General features: G+C 48.8%; 1 protein-coding gene across 1 annotated transcript in view; it reads left to right on the top strand.

Moving 5' to 3' along the window:
- Positions 1-18,842, top strand: part of STK36 (serine/threonine kinase 36) — a 385,051-nt gene that overhangs the window by 360,824 nt on the left and 5,385 nt on the right. Inside the window, exon 26 of the mRNA XM_030208993.1 lies at positions 1,471-2,208. Coding sequence (XP_030064853.1) covers positions 1,471-2,208 — 738 coding nt within the window. The remainder of the gene's footprint in view (positions 1-1,470; positions 2,209-18,842) is intronic.

The raw sequence follows: 18,842 nt of genomic DNA on the forward strand, positions 1-18,842 counted from the left end.
AGAAAATTAAAATTGTGGGGATGGGGATGGAGAATGTGAGGACAGTGAGAGGATGAAGTTATAAAGTCTGCTTGACTGCAGGAATGGGCTCTTATAAAACTTCCGGATCCATGTACAAAAATGTGTTTCCTGTAACAACACTATATTCCACTGCAATTTCCTCAACTCGTGAAACACAGTACTTGTCTTGCCCAAATAATTTAACTCATTCACATTCTAGGCACCCACCTTAACATTTTTATCAAATCTCTTCTCAAGCTGTCCTGTCCCATCCCCCCCTCACACACACCCAATGTACCACCCTTCCCTCTCTCCCCAATTCCCACCTTCTTCTCAAAAGACACTTCCCCTTCATCAACCTGATCTCATTGGCTACTCTAGTCTTGCAAGCCCAACCTCTGGAGAATGTCACTCACCGCTAGGAGGCAGGACCCATTTATCAATTCTTACTTACTCTCCATCCTCCCCCCCTAATTAATACAGTGCCCCATTCATATTGCCTCTTGTTTCACCACCACCCCCTTCCCCCTTAACTGGGTCTGCTCCAGTCTTAAGTACAACACTCCACTTCTAGTCCAGAGGAACCACAACAATGATAACCAAAGGAAAAGTTAAAGTCTTAGCAGTCAAAGGAAAAACAACCCTACAGGATAATATAGCAGCACCTTAACCAATACTATCTTCATTTGTCCAGTTGCATAGACAGATGTTGAGGTTTGGAACATCTGCTGGGAAGTTTTTGCCAGTCATTGCTCTGTTCCTTTTCCTGGGAAGGCCTTGGGCTGTTACTGGACACTGGTAGATTATTGCAGCCCAAGTCTTCAAGTGCCTTCCAGGCCTCAGCACTAGTTAGCACTTTCCTGGATTTGCCAGATACTGTATGCAACAGTCCAAATGCAAATATCCGTCTGTAACAGAAATTAGCAGATTGCAGGAAAAGGTTCATCTCACTCAATTCTTTGTACTTTTGCAAAATCACTCATGCCAAATCCTGGTTAACTGCAATTTTACAAACAAAATTACAGAAGAACTGACTCTCGCAGGCCTTGAAAAGAACAGCAACACAGCGAAGGCAACAAACCCATACCACCACCACTTTCCTGGTTCTTCTAAATTTATAACCCCCTCTATCTTTCCCCATTCCTAATCCTTTCTGCATTTCTCTGTATCTCTTTGCTGTCTTGTCTTTCACTCTTATTTTTTCAATCCTTACTCCACTTGTTTCTTAATACTGTTGGTTTTTATTATTATTGATCCTCTTTTTATTTTTCTTTCTGCCAGTGCTTTCTGTTTTCATCTCTCCCATGTCTGTCACTCCAGGTTGCATGTCACTGCAATTGGCTTTCTTCTTGTCTTCTATTTCTCTATTTTTTCTTCATCCCCTTCTGTTCTGCTCCCTCATTTCCATTCTTCTTGCTGGCTCACTCCTTGACACAGTTGCTTAATCTGCATTCTTTGTCTTTTTCCTAGGCCTGTTGTCATCATTTGCCCTTAGCTCTGGCTGGTATTCCCATGAGTCTCCTGTGTCACCTTGTCCTGAGTGATGGAGCCTTCATTGACCAGTTTGTGAAGGCAGCAGCAACAACAGAGACCAGCAGTAGCTTTCTCTCTACCATCTTGCTGTCTGATCATGCCCAACTGGTCTCTGACTTACTGTCTTTACTCACCCATGTTGCAAGGGTCTCCCCAACTCACCTGACCTTCCTGCAGAGGATTCTGCGAGGCCCAGACTCTACCTACCAACCACTTCACCATCTTCTCCACAGTCCAGGGAGAGCCAAGGCCTGTGGACTTATGGGAAATCTGATGAGGTACGGCAAAGAGTTCAACAAGGACCTACAGAAGCAGCCAAGTCTGCTACAGCGACTGCTAGAATGTCTTTCGGATCAGGATGCCAGAGTCCGCCGCTCGGCTTGCTTTGCAGTGGGGAATGCAGCCTTCCAGGACAGCTCTCTGGCACAGTGTCTTGCAGAGGCAGTACCCCAAATAGTGAGGCTGCTGAGTGACCCCCAGCCTGGGACTCGAAGGAATGCAGCTTCAGCCTTAGGGAATCTTGGGCTGCACTCAAACTCACTGCAAGAACTACTAGTTCAGAATAAGGCTCCTCATCTGCTCCTGGAAGCTGCCTGCTATGACCCACAGCCTACTGTGCAGGAGGCCACACTGATAGCCCTGAGAGTGCTTGGGCAGCAACCCAGAATACATCAGGTAAGGAATTCAAAATCTTTCCTATACATGCTTGCTCCATAGCATCTTGTTACCTCCCTCCACCTCAGTCTGCCTTCTCTTTTTTCTCACTGTTTTTCTCCTTTTGCTCTTCACTGCTTTCTTCCATTTTCTCCTATTTTAATCTAACTTGTTTGTTTTCATTGCTTTCTTTTATCTTATCTCTCCTTTCTGCTCTTTTCTCTTGTTTCTTTCCATTGTTTCTCTTGTTTCTTTTCCATCAACAAGCAGGATTGAGTCAGGCACACAAGTAAATGATGTCATCACATGTTGCCATGATGGAAAAGCTCTCCTAGAGTTGATAACTCATTGTTAAGTTCTGAGCCTGTGCAGCCATATTACTACTACCATTGTAAAATTCTGTAGCACTACTAGCCATATACAGAGCTGTACATAAACATATAAGATATAATCTCTGCTTGACAGAATTTACAATGTATCCAAGTCAGACAGCTCAAACAAGAGATTAGGGGTTTCATTAATTATGGGAATGATTAAACCATGTGTTTTTTTAAATCATCTTATTAGACCAGACCAGATGAGTGGGTTGTTCTCCCCAACCAGCAAATAAAGGCAGACAATGCTAACAGTTATGTCATCCCAAGTATATATGTGGGTTCAGGCTGGAACCTGTCAGTATTCTCTGCCTCCAGCAGATGGTTGCAGTGTGGATTGGTGCAGCAGGATTTCCATATGGCAGATTATGATTTGTGGGCTCAAGGTTCAGCTTTTGTGCCTTGCCCCTGGGTTGTTATAGATTGTTCTACAGACCTACAGACCTTTGCCCTACTTGAGCCAGTGGGAGGCCTGGAGTCAGGATTGTGACCTGTGGGTCTCACCCTTATAGGGGCCAAGTGAGAGAGGAATTTGGCTATGTGGGGTTCTACCAGAGGAGGGTGGTAACTAGGAGCCTGTGTATATGTGGTTCTCCGAGGACAAGCAGGCTGCTTGTTCTCACTGATGGGTGACATCCACGGCAGCCCCTCCAATCGGAATCTTCACTAGCAAAGGCCTTTGCTAGTCCTCGCGCGCCCATGCGCACCGCGCATCTGCGGCCGTCTTCCCACCCGAAACCGGCTCGTGCCGGCCAGTCTTCTTTTGTCCGCGCTCGGTACGGTCGTGTTACGCCGTTCGCGCCCCTTAAGTCGACCTCGCGCGTCTCTTTTTGACTTTCGCTAACTAAAAAAAAAAAAGGATTTTGGAAAAGGACCTTTTCGGTCTTTTTCCCTTTCCGCTATTTCCAGTTTTTGCCCTGGTAAGTTTTCTTTCGTCTTCGGGGTAGGCCCTTTTCAGGCCTCAGGTCGAATTTTTTCTTCCCCTCTTTTTTGGTGCCTACCGCAATTACGAGTTTTGATTTCGCCGGCGTGATTTTTCTGCCCATGTCATCGAAGTCTCCCAGCGGCTTCAAGAAGTGCACCCAGTGCGCCCGGGTAATCTCGCTCACTGACAGGCACGCGTCGTGTCTTCAGTGTCTGGGGGCTGGGCACCGCCCGCAGGCCTGTAGTCTGTGCGCCCTTTTACAAAAGCGGACTCAGGTAGCGAGATTGGCCCAGTGGAGCGTTTTGTTCTCGGGCTCTTCGTCGGCATCGGCACCGGGAGTATCGAGTGCATCGACGTCGACAGCGTCTAGACCTCCGTCCTCGGCCGCGAGTGCATCGAGGCATCGACCCTCTGCATCGGGGCTGAGACATCGGAAGGCTGCGTTGGTGGTACCGGGACCTCCTCTTCTGCTGATGTCGTCAGATGGTGGTGCTTCGACTGGAGTGCAGGTGAGGGCTGTCCATTCCCCTGCTGGTGGCGGTGAGCCTTCGGGTGGGTCTCCCCCTACCCTGAGGGCTCCTGCGGTACAGCCCCCCCGAGACCGACCTTCTTCGGCCTCGGCCCCGAGGAAGCGACGGCTGGATTCTACGTCCTCCTCGTCGGTGTCGGGAAGCTCCGGTGACATGCTTCGTCCCAAGAAGTCGAAGAAGCATAGACACCGGTCCCCTTCCCGTATCGGCACCGAGAGCTCTGGGTCGCCGAGGGAGTCGGCACCCAGTAGGCATCGGCACCGAGAGGACCGCTCACCCTCTGTTCAAGAGGTGTCGATGCGCTCCACTATGGACAGCCCGGAACAGCCTCCACGCCCGGAACAGACTCTGACATCGACACCTGCATCGGCTTCCACGTCTTTCTCCACAGCCGCTCTGCACGAGAGTCTCCGGGCCGTTCTCCCAGAGATTCTGGGAGAGCTGTTGCGCCCTTCCCCTCCGGTACCGGGGGTGCTTGCGTCACCGGTACCGTCGAGTGAGGCGCCGGCTGGCCCCTTGCCCGGGGTGAGGTCTCCGACATCGGTGCCGCGTGCGGTACCGACTGCGGTCGCCTCCCAGGAAGGCTCCCTGACGACATCGGCGGAGGGAGCTTCGCCGGTGCGGGCGAGGGAGTCTACCTCTCAACGCTCCCACCGTGGCCGTGGTTCCACGGAGTCGAGCCGGGCACGGCTTCAGACACAGGTCCGTGAACTTGTGTCTGATACCGAAGGTGAGGCCTCGTGGGAAGAGGAGGAGGACATCAGATATTTCTCTGACGAGGAGTCTGAGGGCCTTCCTTCTGATCCCACTCCCTCCCCTGAAAGGCAGCTTTCTCCTCCCGAGAGTCTGTCTTTTGCGGCCTTTGTCCGGGAGATGTCTACGGCCATCCCCTTCCCGGTGGTTGTGGAGGACGAGCCCAGGGCTGAAATGTTTGAGCTCCTGGACTATCCTTCTCCACCTAAGGAAGCGTCCACAGTACCCATGCATCATGTCTTAAAAAAGACATTGCTGGCGAACTGGACCAAACCACTAAGTAATCCCCACATTCCCAAGAAGATCGAGTCCCAGTACCGGATCCATGGGGACCCAGAGCTGATGCGCACTCAGTTGCCTCACAACTCTGGAGTTGTGGATTTGGCCCTAAAGAAGGCTAAGAGTTCTAGGGAGCATGCTTCGGCGCCCCCGGGCAATAGGACTCTAGAACCTTAGACTCCTTTGGGAGGAAGGCCTACAATTCTTCTATGCTCGTGGCCAAAATCCAGTTTTACCAGCTCTACACGAGCATACATATGCGGAACAATGTGCGGCAGTTGGCGGGCTTGGTGGACAAGCTCCCCCCTGAGCAAGCCAAGCCATTTCAGGAGGTGGTCAGGCAGCTGAAGGCGTGCAGAAAATTCCTGGCCAGAGGGGTGTATGACACCTTTGATGTTGCATCCAGGGCCGCTGCTCAAGGTGTGGTGATGCGCAGACTCTCATGGCTGCGTGCCTCCGACCTGGAGAATAGGATCCAGCAGCGGATTGCGGACTCGCCTTGCCGTGCGGATAACATTTTTGGAGAGAAAGTCGAGCAGGTGGTAGAGCAGCTCCACCAGCGGGATACTGCTTTCGACAAGTTCTCCCGCCGGCAGCCTTCAGCTTCTACCTCTACAGGTTGACGATTTTTGGGGGGAAGGAAGACTGTTCCCTACTCTTCTGGCAAGCGTAGGTACAATCCTCCTTCTCGACAGCCTGCGGCCCAGGCTAAGCCCCAGCGCGCTCGCTCTCGTCAGCAGCGTGCGCCTCAGCAAGGCCCCTCAGCTCCCCAGCAAAAGCAAGGGACAAGCTTTTGACTGGCTCCAGCAGAGCATAGCCGACATCCAAGTGTCAGTGCCGGGTGACCTGCCAGTCGGAGGGAGGTTGAAAGTTTTTCACCAAAGGTGGCCTCTCATAACCTCCGATCAGTGGGTTCTTCAAATAGTCCGGCAAGGATACACCCTCAATTTGGCCTCCAAACCTCCAAATTGTCCACCAGGAGCTCAGTCTTACAGCTTCCAGCACAAGCAGGTACTTGCAGAGGAACTCTCCGCCCTTCTCAGCGCCAATGCGGTCGAGCCCGTGCCATCCGGGCAAGAAGGACTGGGATTCTATTCCAGGTACTTCCTTGTGGAAAAGAAAACAGGGGGGATGCGTCCCATCCTAGACCTAAGGGCCCTGAACAAATATCTGTACACAGAAAGTCAAATACGTTAGCGTTTAACTTTAAAAAAGGAGACTATGATAAAATGAGAAGAACGGTAAAAAAAAAACTTAGGGGGGCAACTGAGAGAGTAAAAACTGTACAACAGGCGTGGACGCTGTTCAAAAATACCATCCTGGGGGGGTCACGTGATGCTGTGAACGACAGCGGACGCAGGTTAGCTCGCGGAGGGAACCCGATCCACTTTAACGCCCGTGAGGCTTGAAACCCGATACTATCTGCGGAGAGAAAAAGGGGCGAAAGTGTGCAGTCTCGTATGGACAAGTATTTGTCTGCCCCAACGACCCGAATGTCGGTAAAAGTGTCGCGAAAAGGAGCAGACCGCGCCAAAGCCAGCGAGGACAAAATGGCGCCCAGCTCGCCGCCTCGAACAGCCTCTGCGGAGTTCCTGGCCGAAATAACAGAGGCAGTAGTCAATGCGCTGGACTCGCGTTTCCAGCAACTCTCGGAACAAATAGCGGGAATCGCACAGAACACAGCGGAGTTGCAGCGCCGTACAGGCGAGTTGGAGGTTAGGGTCTCGGACACTGAAGACACGATACAGGCCCAAAATGAGAAAATAGAGCGCCTCGAAGCACTGGTCCAGTCTCAGCATGGAAAGCTGGAGGACCTGGAGAATAGAGCAAGGCGCGAGAACTTGCGGTTCGTGGGCTTCCCAGAATCGGTCCCGGAGGCAACACTAGCAGCCACACTGGAGACATGGTTGGTGGCACGCTATCCGGAGGTGGCTAGCAGTGGGAAAATCTGCATGGACAGAGTACATAGAGTGGGACCAGCGAGACCGAATGCGGAAAGGCCGAGGGTGATAATTGCAAAGTTCCACAAGTATTCGCAGAAAGCCCAACTGTTGCAGCTTTATAAGACCAATAGAGAAGACGCTCGATTTGAGGGGAAGCCAATTCGGATCTTCCAAGACTACTCCGCAGACTTGGCAACCAAGCGACGCAAGTTTTCAAAAATTTGTTCTCAACTGGTTGAGAAGAAAATCCGCTTCACCCTACAATACCCAGCTACGCTGCGGGTACAATATAACAATAGATGGCAGGTATTCATGGAGGCAGCAGCGGCAGAGACATGGACAAACAGCTTGGAACCACCTGAACCATAAATTGACAGAACGAGCAGGCCAAAGACTGAGGCCTGGGATGATTACTGGACAATAGTCTCATGGGCATGAAGGTATATTAGTGTTTACTGTTAAAGTTTGAAGTAGTGGATGGGGCTCCCCAGGGCGCTTGGTGTATTGACCCCTACCAGCCAACCTCACTTTGGGTGGGAGAGGGCTTTGGTATTTGGGCAAGGGGAAGGGATGAGAAGGGGGAGGGGAAGGAGAGGGATGGGTAGGGGGAGTGAAAAGAGGGGGAGTAGAGGGAGGGGGGAGATAGGGGACCTTCAGGAGCCACAGAAAGGGACCGTCATAGAGAGAGAATGGGAAGATATGGAGACCGTAGGAGGACAAAGATCCCTAGGGAGAAGGGCTGGGCTCCCGGGGAATTATATGCAGGTGCACACTTGGATTGGGACAATAGGTAATACTGACACATAAATACACTACTCGCATAATCTCCTGGAATGTGTCAGGTATAACATCCCCAATAAAGAGATCAAAGATATTAGGGCATCTTAAGCATCATAAAGCTGGCATAGCCTGCATTCAAGAGACTAAATTGACAGATGGGGAACATGAAAAGCTGAAACAACAATGGGTAGGGGAGTGTCACTATGCTTCAGCAGAGACTAAGCGGAGTGGGGTGGCAATTTTGATAAAAAAGGGCCTCCAGTGCTCGGCTAAGCTAATATACAAAGACACGGAGGGGAGGATCCTGCTGCTCAGACTCAACATCCAGGACAAAGCTACTACTTATGTAATGTATATGGTCCTAACTCCCCTTCCCCCTCCTTCTTCCAAAAATTAATAGCGCTAGGTATGCAACACACGGACGCTCCCTGGATATGGGCAGGAGACTTTAATAACATTATGGACGCACAACTGGATAGGACTGGGGTCGGGCACAGGCAGGGGGTCAGTAGTAGCTTACCAGAACTCTGCAAAGCGCTAACATTAGTGGATCCTTGGCGACTCCTGAATCCCTCTATGAAAGACTTTACCCATCAGTCTAAAGTGCACCAATCATGGTCGAGGCTGGATTACATTCTAGTGGCCCAGTCGATATTCTTTAAAGTGGAAAAGGCAGAACTGGGACCCTTGGCGATCTCAGATCACTCATTAATATGGATAGATCTGACGCAGGGAGGCTGCGGGGAGTCAGGTTACACATGGAGATTCCCGTCCTATCTATATAGTGAGGAACAATTTGGCAAACATATAAAGGAAAAATGGGACAGCTACTGGGAACTAAACGCGGCCTCCTGTGAGTCTCCGACAGTACTGTGGGAAGCCTCAAAAGCTGTAATGAGGGGGGAAATTATAGCATACATGAGCGCTAGGAAAAAACGAATTTCTGTGGGTATTATAAATCTTGAAGGGGAGCTAAAGCTGGCAAAAGGTAAATTCTTAAAGAACCCAACCAGAGAACATAGGGAGGCCCTAACAGCAACGACAGTGGCATTGAATTCCTTGATCCATGAACAAACTAAAAAACACTTGTTGGCGCGTAGGCTGCACTTTTGCCGCTTTGGGAATAAAACAGGGAAGCTGTTAGCTAGGGTGGCACACTCACAGACACAAAAACGGTTAATAACATCAATAACATCCCCATCGGGCTCTGGACTACGCAGGCCGGGGGAGATAGTTGAAGCATTCCATTCATATTTTACAAAAATGTACGCAGGGGAAGGAGACCAGGAAGAATTGGCAGCACGGGACTACATAGAAGACTCAGGTCTTCCCAGATTGCCATCGGCGGCCCGGGAGGCGCTTTCAGGTCCATTGCAGGCCCGTGAAATACAGCAGGTGCTTAAGACCCTGCCACTGAACTCTGCTCCGGGCCCTGATGGATTTCCGGCAGAGTATTACAAGCTACTCCCAAGCCAGTTTAGCGCGCCATTAATAGAGTATTATGAAGCGGTGGTTGGGAGAGGTCACTTAACACCAGGGGAAAATGAGGCATGGATAACATTGATCCCTAAGCCGGGTAAACCGGAAGATAAGGTAGAATCCTATAGGCCAATTTCGCTTATTAATGTGGATTTAAAAATATTGGCCAGAATCTTGGCAGACCGTCTGGCACCACATATGCAATTTCTGATAAAAGAACATCAAGTGGGGTTTGTGAGAGGCAGACAATCAGTGTTAAACGTACGAAAAGTCTTACTAACTATTGCACAATGCAGATTAGCAAAAACCCCGCTTTTGTTAGCGAGTCTGGATGCTGAAAAAGCATTTGATAAGGTGAGATGGAACTACCTATATCAAGTGTTAGAACATGTGGGCATAGAGGACTGGTTCTTAAAAGCAGTTAAAACTCTTTATGAGGCGCCAACTGCCCGAGTGTTGGTAAACGGTATGAAGTCATCAGTGCTGGAAATAAAATCGGGCACAAGACAGGGTTGTCCTCTATCACCCCTACTGTTCCTACTGTATCTAGAGCCATTGCTCTGTACGATTGCAGCGGACCCAGAGGTGGTTGGGGTTCAGTTGCCGGGCCAAATGGTAAAAGCACTAGCATTTGCGGATGACGTGTTTTTGACTTTGACCAGGCCACAGGAATCTTTAACTAGGCTCTTGGAAGTCATAGATGAGTTTGGGTTCCACTCCGGTTTCACTTTAAATTCCAAAAAATCGGTGGCTCTCCCCTCAAGGGTGGAGATGCGAACAGAGTGGCAGGGACCATTCCCACTGCAATGGGCGCAGGAGGAGGTGACTTATCTTGGAGTGCGCATACCAATAAATTTAGATACACTTTACTCATCCAATATGAACCATTTGAAAGACAAAATGGGTAGAACATTACACAGCTGGCAGGGCCTTCCTTTATCATTGATGGGGAGGGTAGCCCTCTATAATATGATCCTGTTTCCAGCCTGGGTTTACACATTCCAGATGATACCCATGTATTTACGAGCCGGGGACGAGAGATGGCTGCAGAAACAACTTAATCACTTTTTATGGCAGGGTAAACGAGCACGCATGTCCATAAAGAGAGCGATGCTTCCCAGGGACAAGGGGGGGTTGGGACTATTGAATCTACGTTTGCTCTCGGTAGCAAGTGGAATGCGCCATCTCTCGGACTGGTTCAGGTCTACCCAGTTCTTTTCCAGCACACAAGTAGAAACACAATGGTTTAGAGGAGGGCACTTTGCGAGCTGGCTGCATGCTTCGGCGGGGGGGGAGCTGAGGTTGGGCCCAGTGTCCCCTATATTCCAGCCATTGAGACTGACATGGAAATGGTTATGTAAATACTTTGGTCTTAACAGGTGTATTTCCCCCCTGCTCCCCATCCGAGGTAATCCTGAATTTCCAGTGGGAAGTACCTCCAGAACCTTTCAGATATGGGCAGGGAAGGGAATGAGATATGTATACCATGTAATTGATGAACAAGGCGAGATAAAGCCCCTCCCAGAACTTTGTGCAGAGTTTAAGCTGGAAAAAGGGGATACCTTCGCATATTTTCAGCTAAAACACTATGTGCAATCGCTGCCGAGGCAGGCCTTGAAGAAGGAATCGTGGGAAAACTACAATGCTATGCTTGGACTAGATGCCCAATCTCGAATTCCGTTGGCATACTTTCATGCACATCTACGAGAACACTCTAAACAAGAGGACTATACCAAACTGGCACAACAGTGGAGCATGGAACTGGGAACTCATGTTACCCAGGAACAAATGGAATCCTGTTTAAAGAGGAATTACAAACTAACAGAGAATGTAAGCTGGCAGGAGACACAATACAAATTCATTCTCCGACTATACATCTCCCCGCATAGAGCTTACAGGGCCACGCTAAGGGAGACAGATTCATGTCCAAAGTGTGAGCTGGCTAATGCACATTTGGGACATATGTTTTGGACATGTCCCAAAATTCACAGATTTTGGAAGCAGCTAGCAGAACACGTATCTGTAATGTGGCACATTAAATGGCTCCATTCCCCAAGACAGCTGTTTAACATCTTTTCAATTCAGGGACAGGCGCCAACTGGAGCGAGGGCTTTCCTGCAAAGAACTAGTTTAATGGGGAAGAAAGCCATCCTGAAGGTATGGCTATCGGCAGAGAGTCCCACGGTCAGCCAGTGGCGTTCGCTAATGATTCAGATGTGCTCAATAGAACGGAAATCTGTGGCGGATCTATCTTCAGAAAAGGGAGACATGTACTGCAAGATCTGGTCTCCATACTGGGACACATTGACATCAGTGGCAAGAAGTAGAATTTTGAACTCCTGAAGGGCAAATAGGGAGGGAAGTGGGGTGGAGGGGAGGGAGGGGAGGGGGGAACTGGGGGGGGGGGGAGGCAAGGGGGGGGGGGAAAAAAGGAATAAAACTCTCAAAGACCTGTAGATTGAGATTGTATTAGCATAGAAGGTGCATTGCTTATGTTCACTGTCTCGTTAATGTTATGGATAATTTGAGTTGTCAATAAACAAGATATTAAAAAAAAAAAAAAAAATACCATCCTGGAGGCCCAGGCCATACATATTCCGCGAATTAGAAAAGAAAGACGGAAGTCCAAAAGACACCCGGCCTGGTTGAAAAGTGAGGTGAAGGAAGCTATTAGGGCTAAAAGAAATGCGTTCAGAAAATGGAAGAAGGAACCGTCTGAAAATAACAAGAAACAGCATAAGGAGTGTCAAAGCAAATGCAAGGCGCAAATTAAGAAGGCCAAGAGGGAGTATGAAAAAAAGATAGCATTAGAGGCAAAAAAACATAGTAAAATTTTTTTTCGGTATATTAAAAGCAGGAAGCCGGCAAAAGAATCGGTTGGGCCGCTGGATGATCGAGGGGTAAAAGGTGCGATCAAGGAAGACAAAGACGTAGCGGAGAGACTGAATGAATTCTTTGCTTCGGTCTTCACCGAGGAAGATTTGGGTGGGATACCGGTGTCGGAAATGGTATTTCAAGCGGACGAGTCGGAGAAACTTACTGACTTCACAGTAAACCTGGAGGACGTAAATGGGCAGTTCGGCAAACTAAAGAGTAGCAAATCTCCTGGACCGGATGGTATTCATCCTAGAGTACTGATGGAACTGAAAAATGAGCTTGTGGAGCTACTGCTAGTGATATGCAACTTATCCTTAAAATCGAGCGTGGTACCGGAAGATTGGAGGGTGGCCAATGTAACGCCCATTTTTAAAAAAGGCTCCAGGGGAGATGCGGGAAATTATAGACCGGTGAGTCTGACGTCGGTGCCGGGGAAAATGGTAGAGGCTATTATCAAAAACAAAATTACAGAGCACATCCGAGGACATGGATTACTGAGACCAAGTCAGCATGGCTTTTGTGTGGGGAAATCTTGCCTGACCAATTTACTTCAATTCTTTGAAGGAGTGAACAAACATGTGGACAAAGGGGAGTCGGTTGATATTGTGTATCTGGATTTTCAAAAGGCGTTTGACAAGGTACCTCATGAAAGGCTACAGAGGAAATTGGAGGGTCATGGGATAGGAGGAAATGTCCTATTGTGGATTAAAAACTGGTTGAAGGATAGGAAACAGAGAGTGGGGTTAAATGGGCAGTATTCACAATGGAGAAGGGTAGTTAGTGGGGTTCCTCAGGGGTCCGTGCTAGGACCGCTGCTTTTTAATATATTTATAAATGATTTAGAGATGGGAGTAACTAGCGAGGTAATTAAATTTGCTGATGACACAAAGTTATTCAAAGTCGTTAAATCGCGACAGGATTGTGAAAAATTACAAGAGGACCTTACGAGACTGGGAGACTGGGCGGCTAAATGGCAGATGATGTTTAATGTGAGCAAGTGTAAGGTGATGCATGTGGGAAAAAAGAACCCGAATTATAGCTACGTCATGCAAGGTTCCACGTTAGGAGTTACGGACCAAGAAAGGGATCTGGGTGTCGTCGTCGATAACACACTGAAACCTTCTGCTCAGTGTGCTGCTGCGGCTAAGAAAGCAAATAGAATGTTGGGTATTATCAGGAAAGGTATGGAAAACAGGTGTGAGGATGTTATAATGCCGTTGTATCGCTCCATGGTGCGACCGCACCTTGAGTATTGTGTTCAATTCTGGTCTCCGCATCTCAAGAAAGATATAGTAGAATTGGAAAAGGTGCAGCGAAGGGCAACTAAAATGATAGCGGGGATGGGACGACTTCCCTATGAAGAAAGACTAAGGAGGCTAGGGCTATACAGCTTGGAGAAGAGACGGCTGAGGGGAGACATGATAGAGGTATATAAAATAATGAGTGGAGTGGAACAGGTGGATGTGAAGCGTCTGTTCACGCTTTCCAAAAATACTAGGACTAGGGGGCATGCGATGAAACTACAGTGTAGTAAATTTAAAACAAATCGGAGAAAGTTTTTCTTCACCCAACGTGTAATTAAACTCTGGAATTCGTTGCCGGAGAAAGTGGTGAAGGCGGTTAGCTTAGCAGAGTTTAAAAAGGGGTTGGACGGTTTCCTAAAGGACAAGTCCATAAACCGCTACTAAACGGACTTGGAAAACTCCAAAAGGTTTCCTAAAGGACAAGTCCATAAACCGCTACTAAACGGACTTGGAAAACTCCAAAATTCCAGGAATAACATGTATAGAATGTTTGTACGTTTGGGAAGCTTGCCAGATGCCCTTGGCCTGGATTGGCCGCTGTCGTGGACAGGATGCTGGGCTCGATGGACCCTTGGTCTTTTCCCAGTATGGCATTACTTATGTACTTATGTACTTATGAAAAGTTCAGGATGCTTTCCCTGGGCACCCTTCTCCCCATGATTCAGGAAAACGATTGGCTATGCTCTCTGGACTTGAAGGATGCCTACACGCACATCCCGATACTGCCAGCTCACAGACAGTATCTGCGATTTCAGCTGGGCACACGGCACTTTCAGTACTGTGTGCTACCCTTTGGGCTCGCCTCTGCGCCCAGAGTGTTCACGAAGTGCTTGGCTGTAGTAGCAGCAGCGCTTCGCAGGCTGGGAGTACACATGTTCCCCTATCTCGACGATTGGCTGGTGAAGAACACATCCGAGGCAGGAGCTCTACAGTCCATGCAGATGACTATTCGCCTCCTGGAGCTACTGGGGTTTGTGATAAATTATCCGAAGTCCCGCCTTCTCCCAGTGCAGAAACTCGAATTCATAGGAGCTCTGCTGGACTCTCGGATGGCTCGCGCCTATCTCCCAGAGACGAGAGCCAACAACTTGTTGTCCCTCGTCTCGCGGGTGCGAGCGTCCCAGCAGATCACAGCTCGGCAGATGTTGAGATTGCTGGGCCACATGGCCTCCACAGTTCATGTGACTCCCATGCCCCACCTTCACATGAGATCTGCTCAATGGACCCTAGCTTCCCAGTGTTTTCAGGCTGCTGGGGATCTAGAAGACGTGATCCACCTGTCCACGAGTTTTCTCAAATCCCTGTATTGGTGGACGATTTGGTCCAATTTGACTCTGGGACGTCCTTTCCAAATTCCTCAGCACAAAAAGTGCTGACCACGGATGCGTCTCTCTTGGGGTGGGGAGCTCATGTCGATGGGCTTCACACCCAAGGAAGCTGGTCCCTCCAGGAACGCGATCTGCAGATCAATCTCCTGGAGTTACGAGCGGTCTGGAACGCTCTGAAGGCTTTCAGAGATCGGCTGTCCCACCAAATTATCCAAATTCAGACACAACCAGGTTGCCATGTATTACATCAACAAGCAGGGGGGCACCGGATCTCGCCCCCTGTGTCAGGAAGCCGTCAGCATGTGGCTCTGAGCTCGCCGTCATGGCATGGTGCTCCAAGCCACATATCTGGCAGGCGTAAACAACAGTCTGGCCGACAGGTTGAGCAGGATTATGCAACCTCACGAGTGGTCGCTCAATTCCCGTGTAGTGCGACAGATCTTCCAGGTATGGGGCACCCCCTTGGTAGATCTCTTCGCATCTCGAGCCAACCACAAAGTCCCTCAGTTCTGTTCCAGGCTTCAGGCCCACGGCAGACTGGCATCGGATGCCTTCCTCCTGGACTGGGGGGAGGGTCTGCTGTATGCTTATCCTCCCATACCTCTGGTGGGGAAGACTTTGTTGAAACTCAAGCAAGACCGAGGCACCATGATTCTGATTGTTCCTTTTTGGCCGCGTCAGATCTGGTTCCCTCTTCTTCTGGAGTTGTCCTCCGAAGAACTGTGGAGATTGGAGTGTTTTCCGACCCTCATCACACAGGACGAAGGGGCGCTTCTGCATCCCAGCCTCCGGTCTCTGGCTCTCACGGCCTGGATGTTGAGAGCGTAGACTTTGCCTCTTTGGGCCTGTCGGAGGGTGTCTCCCACATCTTGCTTGCTTCCAGGAAAGATTCCACTAAGAGGAGTTACTTCTTTCTATGGAGGAGGTTTGCCGTCTGGTGTGACAGCAAGGCCCTAGATCCTCGCTCTTGTCCTACACAGACCCTGCTTGAATACCTTCTGCACTTGTCTGAGTCTGGTCTCAAGACCAACTCTGTAAGGGTTCACCTTAGTGCAATCAGTGCATACCATTACCGTGTGGAAGGTAAGCCGATCTCGGGACAGCCTTTAGTTGTTCGCTTCATGAGAGGTTTGCTTTTGTCAAAGCCCCCTGTCAAGCCTCCTACAGTGTCATGGGATCTCAATGTCGTTCTCACCCAGCTGATGAAACCTCCTTTTGAGCCACTGAACTCCTGCCATCTGAAGTACTTGACCTGGAAGGTCATTTTCTTGGTGGCAGTTACTTCAGCTCGTAGAGTCAGTGAGCTGCAGGCCCTGGTAGCCCAGGCCCCTTACACCAAATTTCATCATAACAGAGTAGTCCTCCGCACTCACCCTAAGTTCTTGCCAAAGGTTGTGTCGGAGTTCCATCTGAACCAATCAATTGTCTTGCCAACATTCTTTCCCCGTCCTCATTCCTGCCCTGCTGAACGTCAGCTGCACACATTGGACTGCAAGAGAGCATTGGCCTTCTATCTGGAGCGGACACAGCCCAACAGACAGTCCGCCCAATTGTTTGTTTCTTTTGATCCCAACAGGAGGGGAGTGGCTGTGGGGAAACGCACCATATCCAATTGGCTAGCAGATTGCATTTCCTTCACTTACGCCCAGGCTGGGCTGGCTCTTGAGGGTCATGTCACGGCTCATAATGTTAGAGCCATGGCAGCGTCGGTAGCCCACTTGAAGTCAGCCACTATTGAAGAGATTTGCAAAGCTGCGACGTGGTCATCTGTCCACACATTCACATCTCATTACTGCCTGCAGCAGGATACCCGACGCGACAGTCGGTTCGGGCAGTCAGTGCTTCAGAATCTGTTCGGGGTTTAGAATCCAACTCCACCCCCCTAGGCCCAATTTTTATTCTGTTCCAGGCTACACTCTCAGTTAGTTGGATAAGTTGTTAGGTCAATCTCAGTTATGTCCTCGCCGTTGCGAGGCCCAATTGACCATGTTTGTTGTTTTGAGTGAGCCTGGGGGCTAGGGATATCCCATCAGTGAGAACAAGCAGCCTGCTTGTCCTCGGAGAAAGCGAATGCTACATACCTGTAGAAGGTATTCTCCGAGGACAGCAGGCTGATTGTTCTCACAAACCCGCCCACCTCCCCTTTGGAGTTGTGTCTTCCCTTCTCTTTGTCTTGCTACATATGAGACTGGCCGGCACGAGCCGGTTTCGCGAGGACTAGCAAAGGCGTTTGCTAGTGAAGATTCCGATTGGAGGGGCTGCCGTGGAAGTCACCCATCAGTGAGAACAATCAGCCTGCTGTCCTCGGAGAATACCTTCTACAGGTATGTAGCATTCGCTTTGTCAGCGTTAAATCCCCCCCCCCCCCCAACCATATGCCTACCCAGTTTTTGTCTTTCTTTGCCTGCTGTTTTGTCTCCTGTGCTGGGTCTTGTTTGGGAAGCTTCTGCCAGCCACATGAAGTTGTGTTTAAAAACAACAACAAAGAAGAGTCAAAGGAAGAAAATTGCAAGGTGGAGTTCAGTATTGTCTATGGACGAGTCAAAGAGAGTTCCATTATAGGAGTGTTAGTACCAAATAGGGAATCCTGTGCAGGTTGGCCCAACAAAGGAGAAGGAGGTGTGGAGTGCACAGTAACCACCACAGCACAGCTTGGTCATTCTGCCTCGCTGCATTGGAGACATGGTGGGGTAGGCTATGGCTGATTTTGATGATTCTCTGCCAGCAAAGAGTGTTCAGCGGTTGATAGGGTCACAGCTCCAGTGGCTGCTTCATTTCATTTGATTTTATCAAACTTTTATCATACTTCTGAGGGGTTTACAATTAACAATCATAAATTACATTAAAAAAATAAAACAAAACACAATAAAAATATTATAAAACACCTAATAAAAGCAAAACATCACATGTTTGTTGCAATCCTATAAGTGGGTACCTCCTTTTAGGTGCCCCAATGCCACGCAGTGAGCACCTATTCTATAATGGCACTGGGCACCCAAATTCTGTTATAAAATACTAGAGTAACCAGACATTAGTGTGTCTGACATTTACACACCTATAGTTGCACTAGCTATAGACTTAGCATAATGGTGGGTGCCTAAATGCAGCAAGGTTATGTCTAACATACTGTATTCTGTAAGTTGTGTGTGTAAGTGACAAGTGACATCCATCTTTGCCTATGCTTCACACATATGAAAGCCTCCATGCATTTTCATGCCATGCCATTTATGTGCAGCTATGCAGAATAGCACTTAGTTGCATTGCTGCCACTTAATGTGCAAAAGTATACATTTCCCTGCAAAATTGCTGATAATCTGTACATTTGTGTGCAAGAGGTACATACATGCGGGTGCCCAGTTATAGAATTGCCCACATTCCCCTGGATTCTATAAATGGCGACTAAATTTCCACACGCAAAGCAGCACATGTAGCCAATTTGCACAAAGAACTTAATTGGTTAACAAGCCAGTCAGCACCAATAATTGGATAGTAACAAGCAGTTATCGGTACTAATTAGGAATTACGCGCTTAAGGACCTATTTACTAAGCTGCACTGTAGGCGCACTGACATTTTTAGCACATGCTAAAAATTAGCGTGCACTAACACTGGAGACACCCATAGGAATATATGGGTGTCTCTAGTATTAGTGCACACTAAAAATGATAGCACACCTTAATAAACAGGGCCCTTAGCTTGCTAAGCCTATTCTATAAAGTGATGCGCATAAATCAGACTGCACAGATCTCAGAAGGGGATGTGGCCATGGGTGGGTCATGGGCATGCTGAAAATTTACACGTATTGTTACAGAATACTCCCGATCCGTACAGGTGTAAATGCCTGTGCCTAAATTTTAGTCATGGGACAGCCACTATGCATATTCTATAAACCATGTCTAGCTTTAGGTGAGGTTTATAGAATACCGCTAAGCATGTTTTTTTCGGCGCCAATGTTTTTTGGCATCATATGTAGAATCTGGTCCATAGGGGTAAGCAAAACAAAACATCCAAGCCTTACGCTGTTTCCAGAACTTTAAGTACTCCTTTTTGTTTCTCATCTCTATGACAAACTATTCCACAACTGG

The sequence above is a fragment of the Microcaecilia unicolor genome, chromosome 7 (assembly GCF_901765095.1).
Source record: "Microcaecilia unicolor chromosome 7, aMicUni1.1, whole genome shotgun sequence".
NCBI lineage: Eukaryota > Metazoa > Chordata > Amphibia > Gymnophiona > Siphonopidae > Microcaecilia > Microcaecilia unicolor.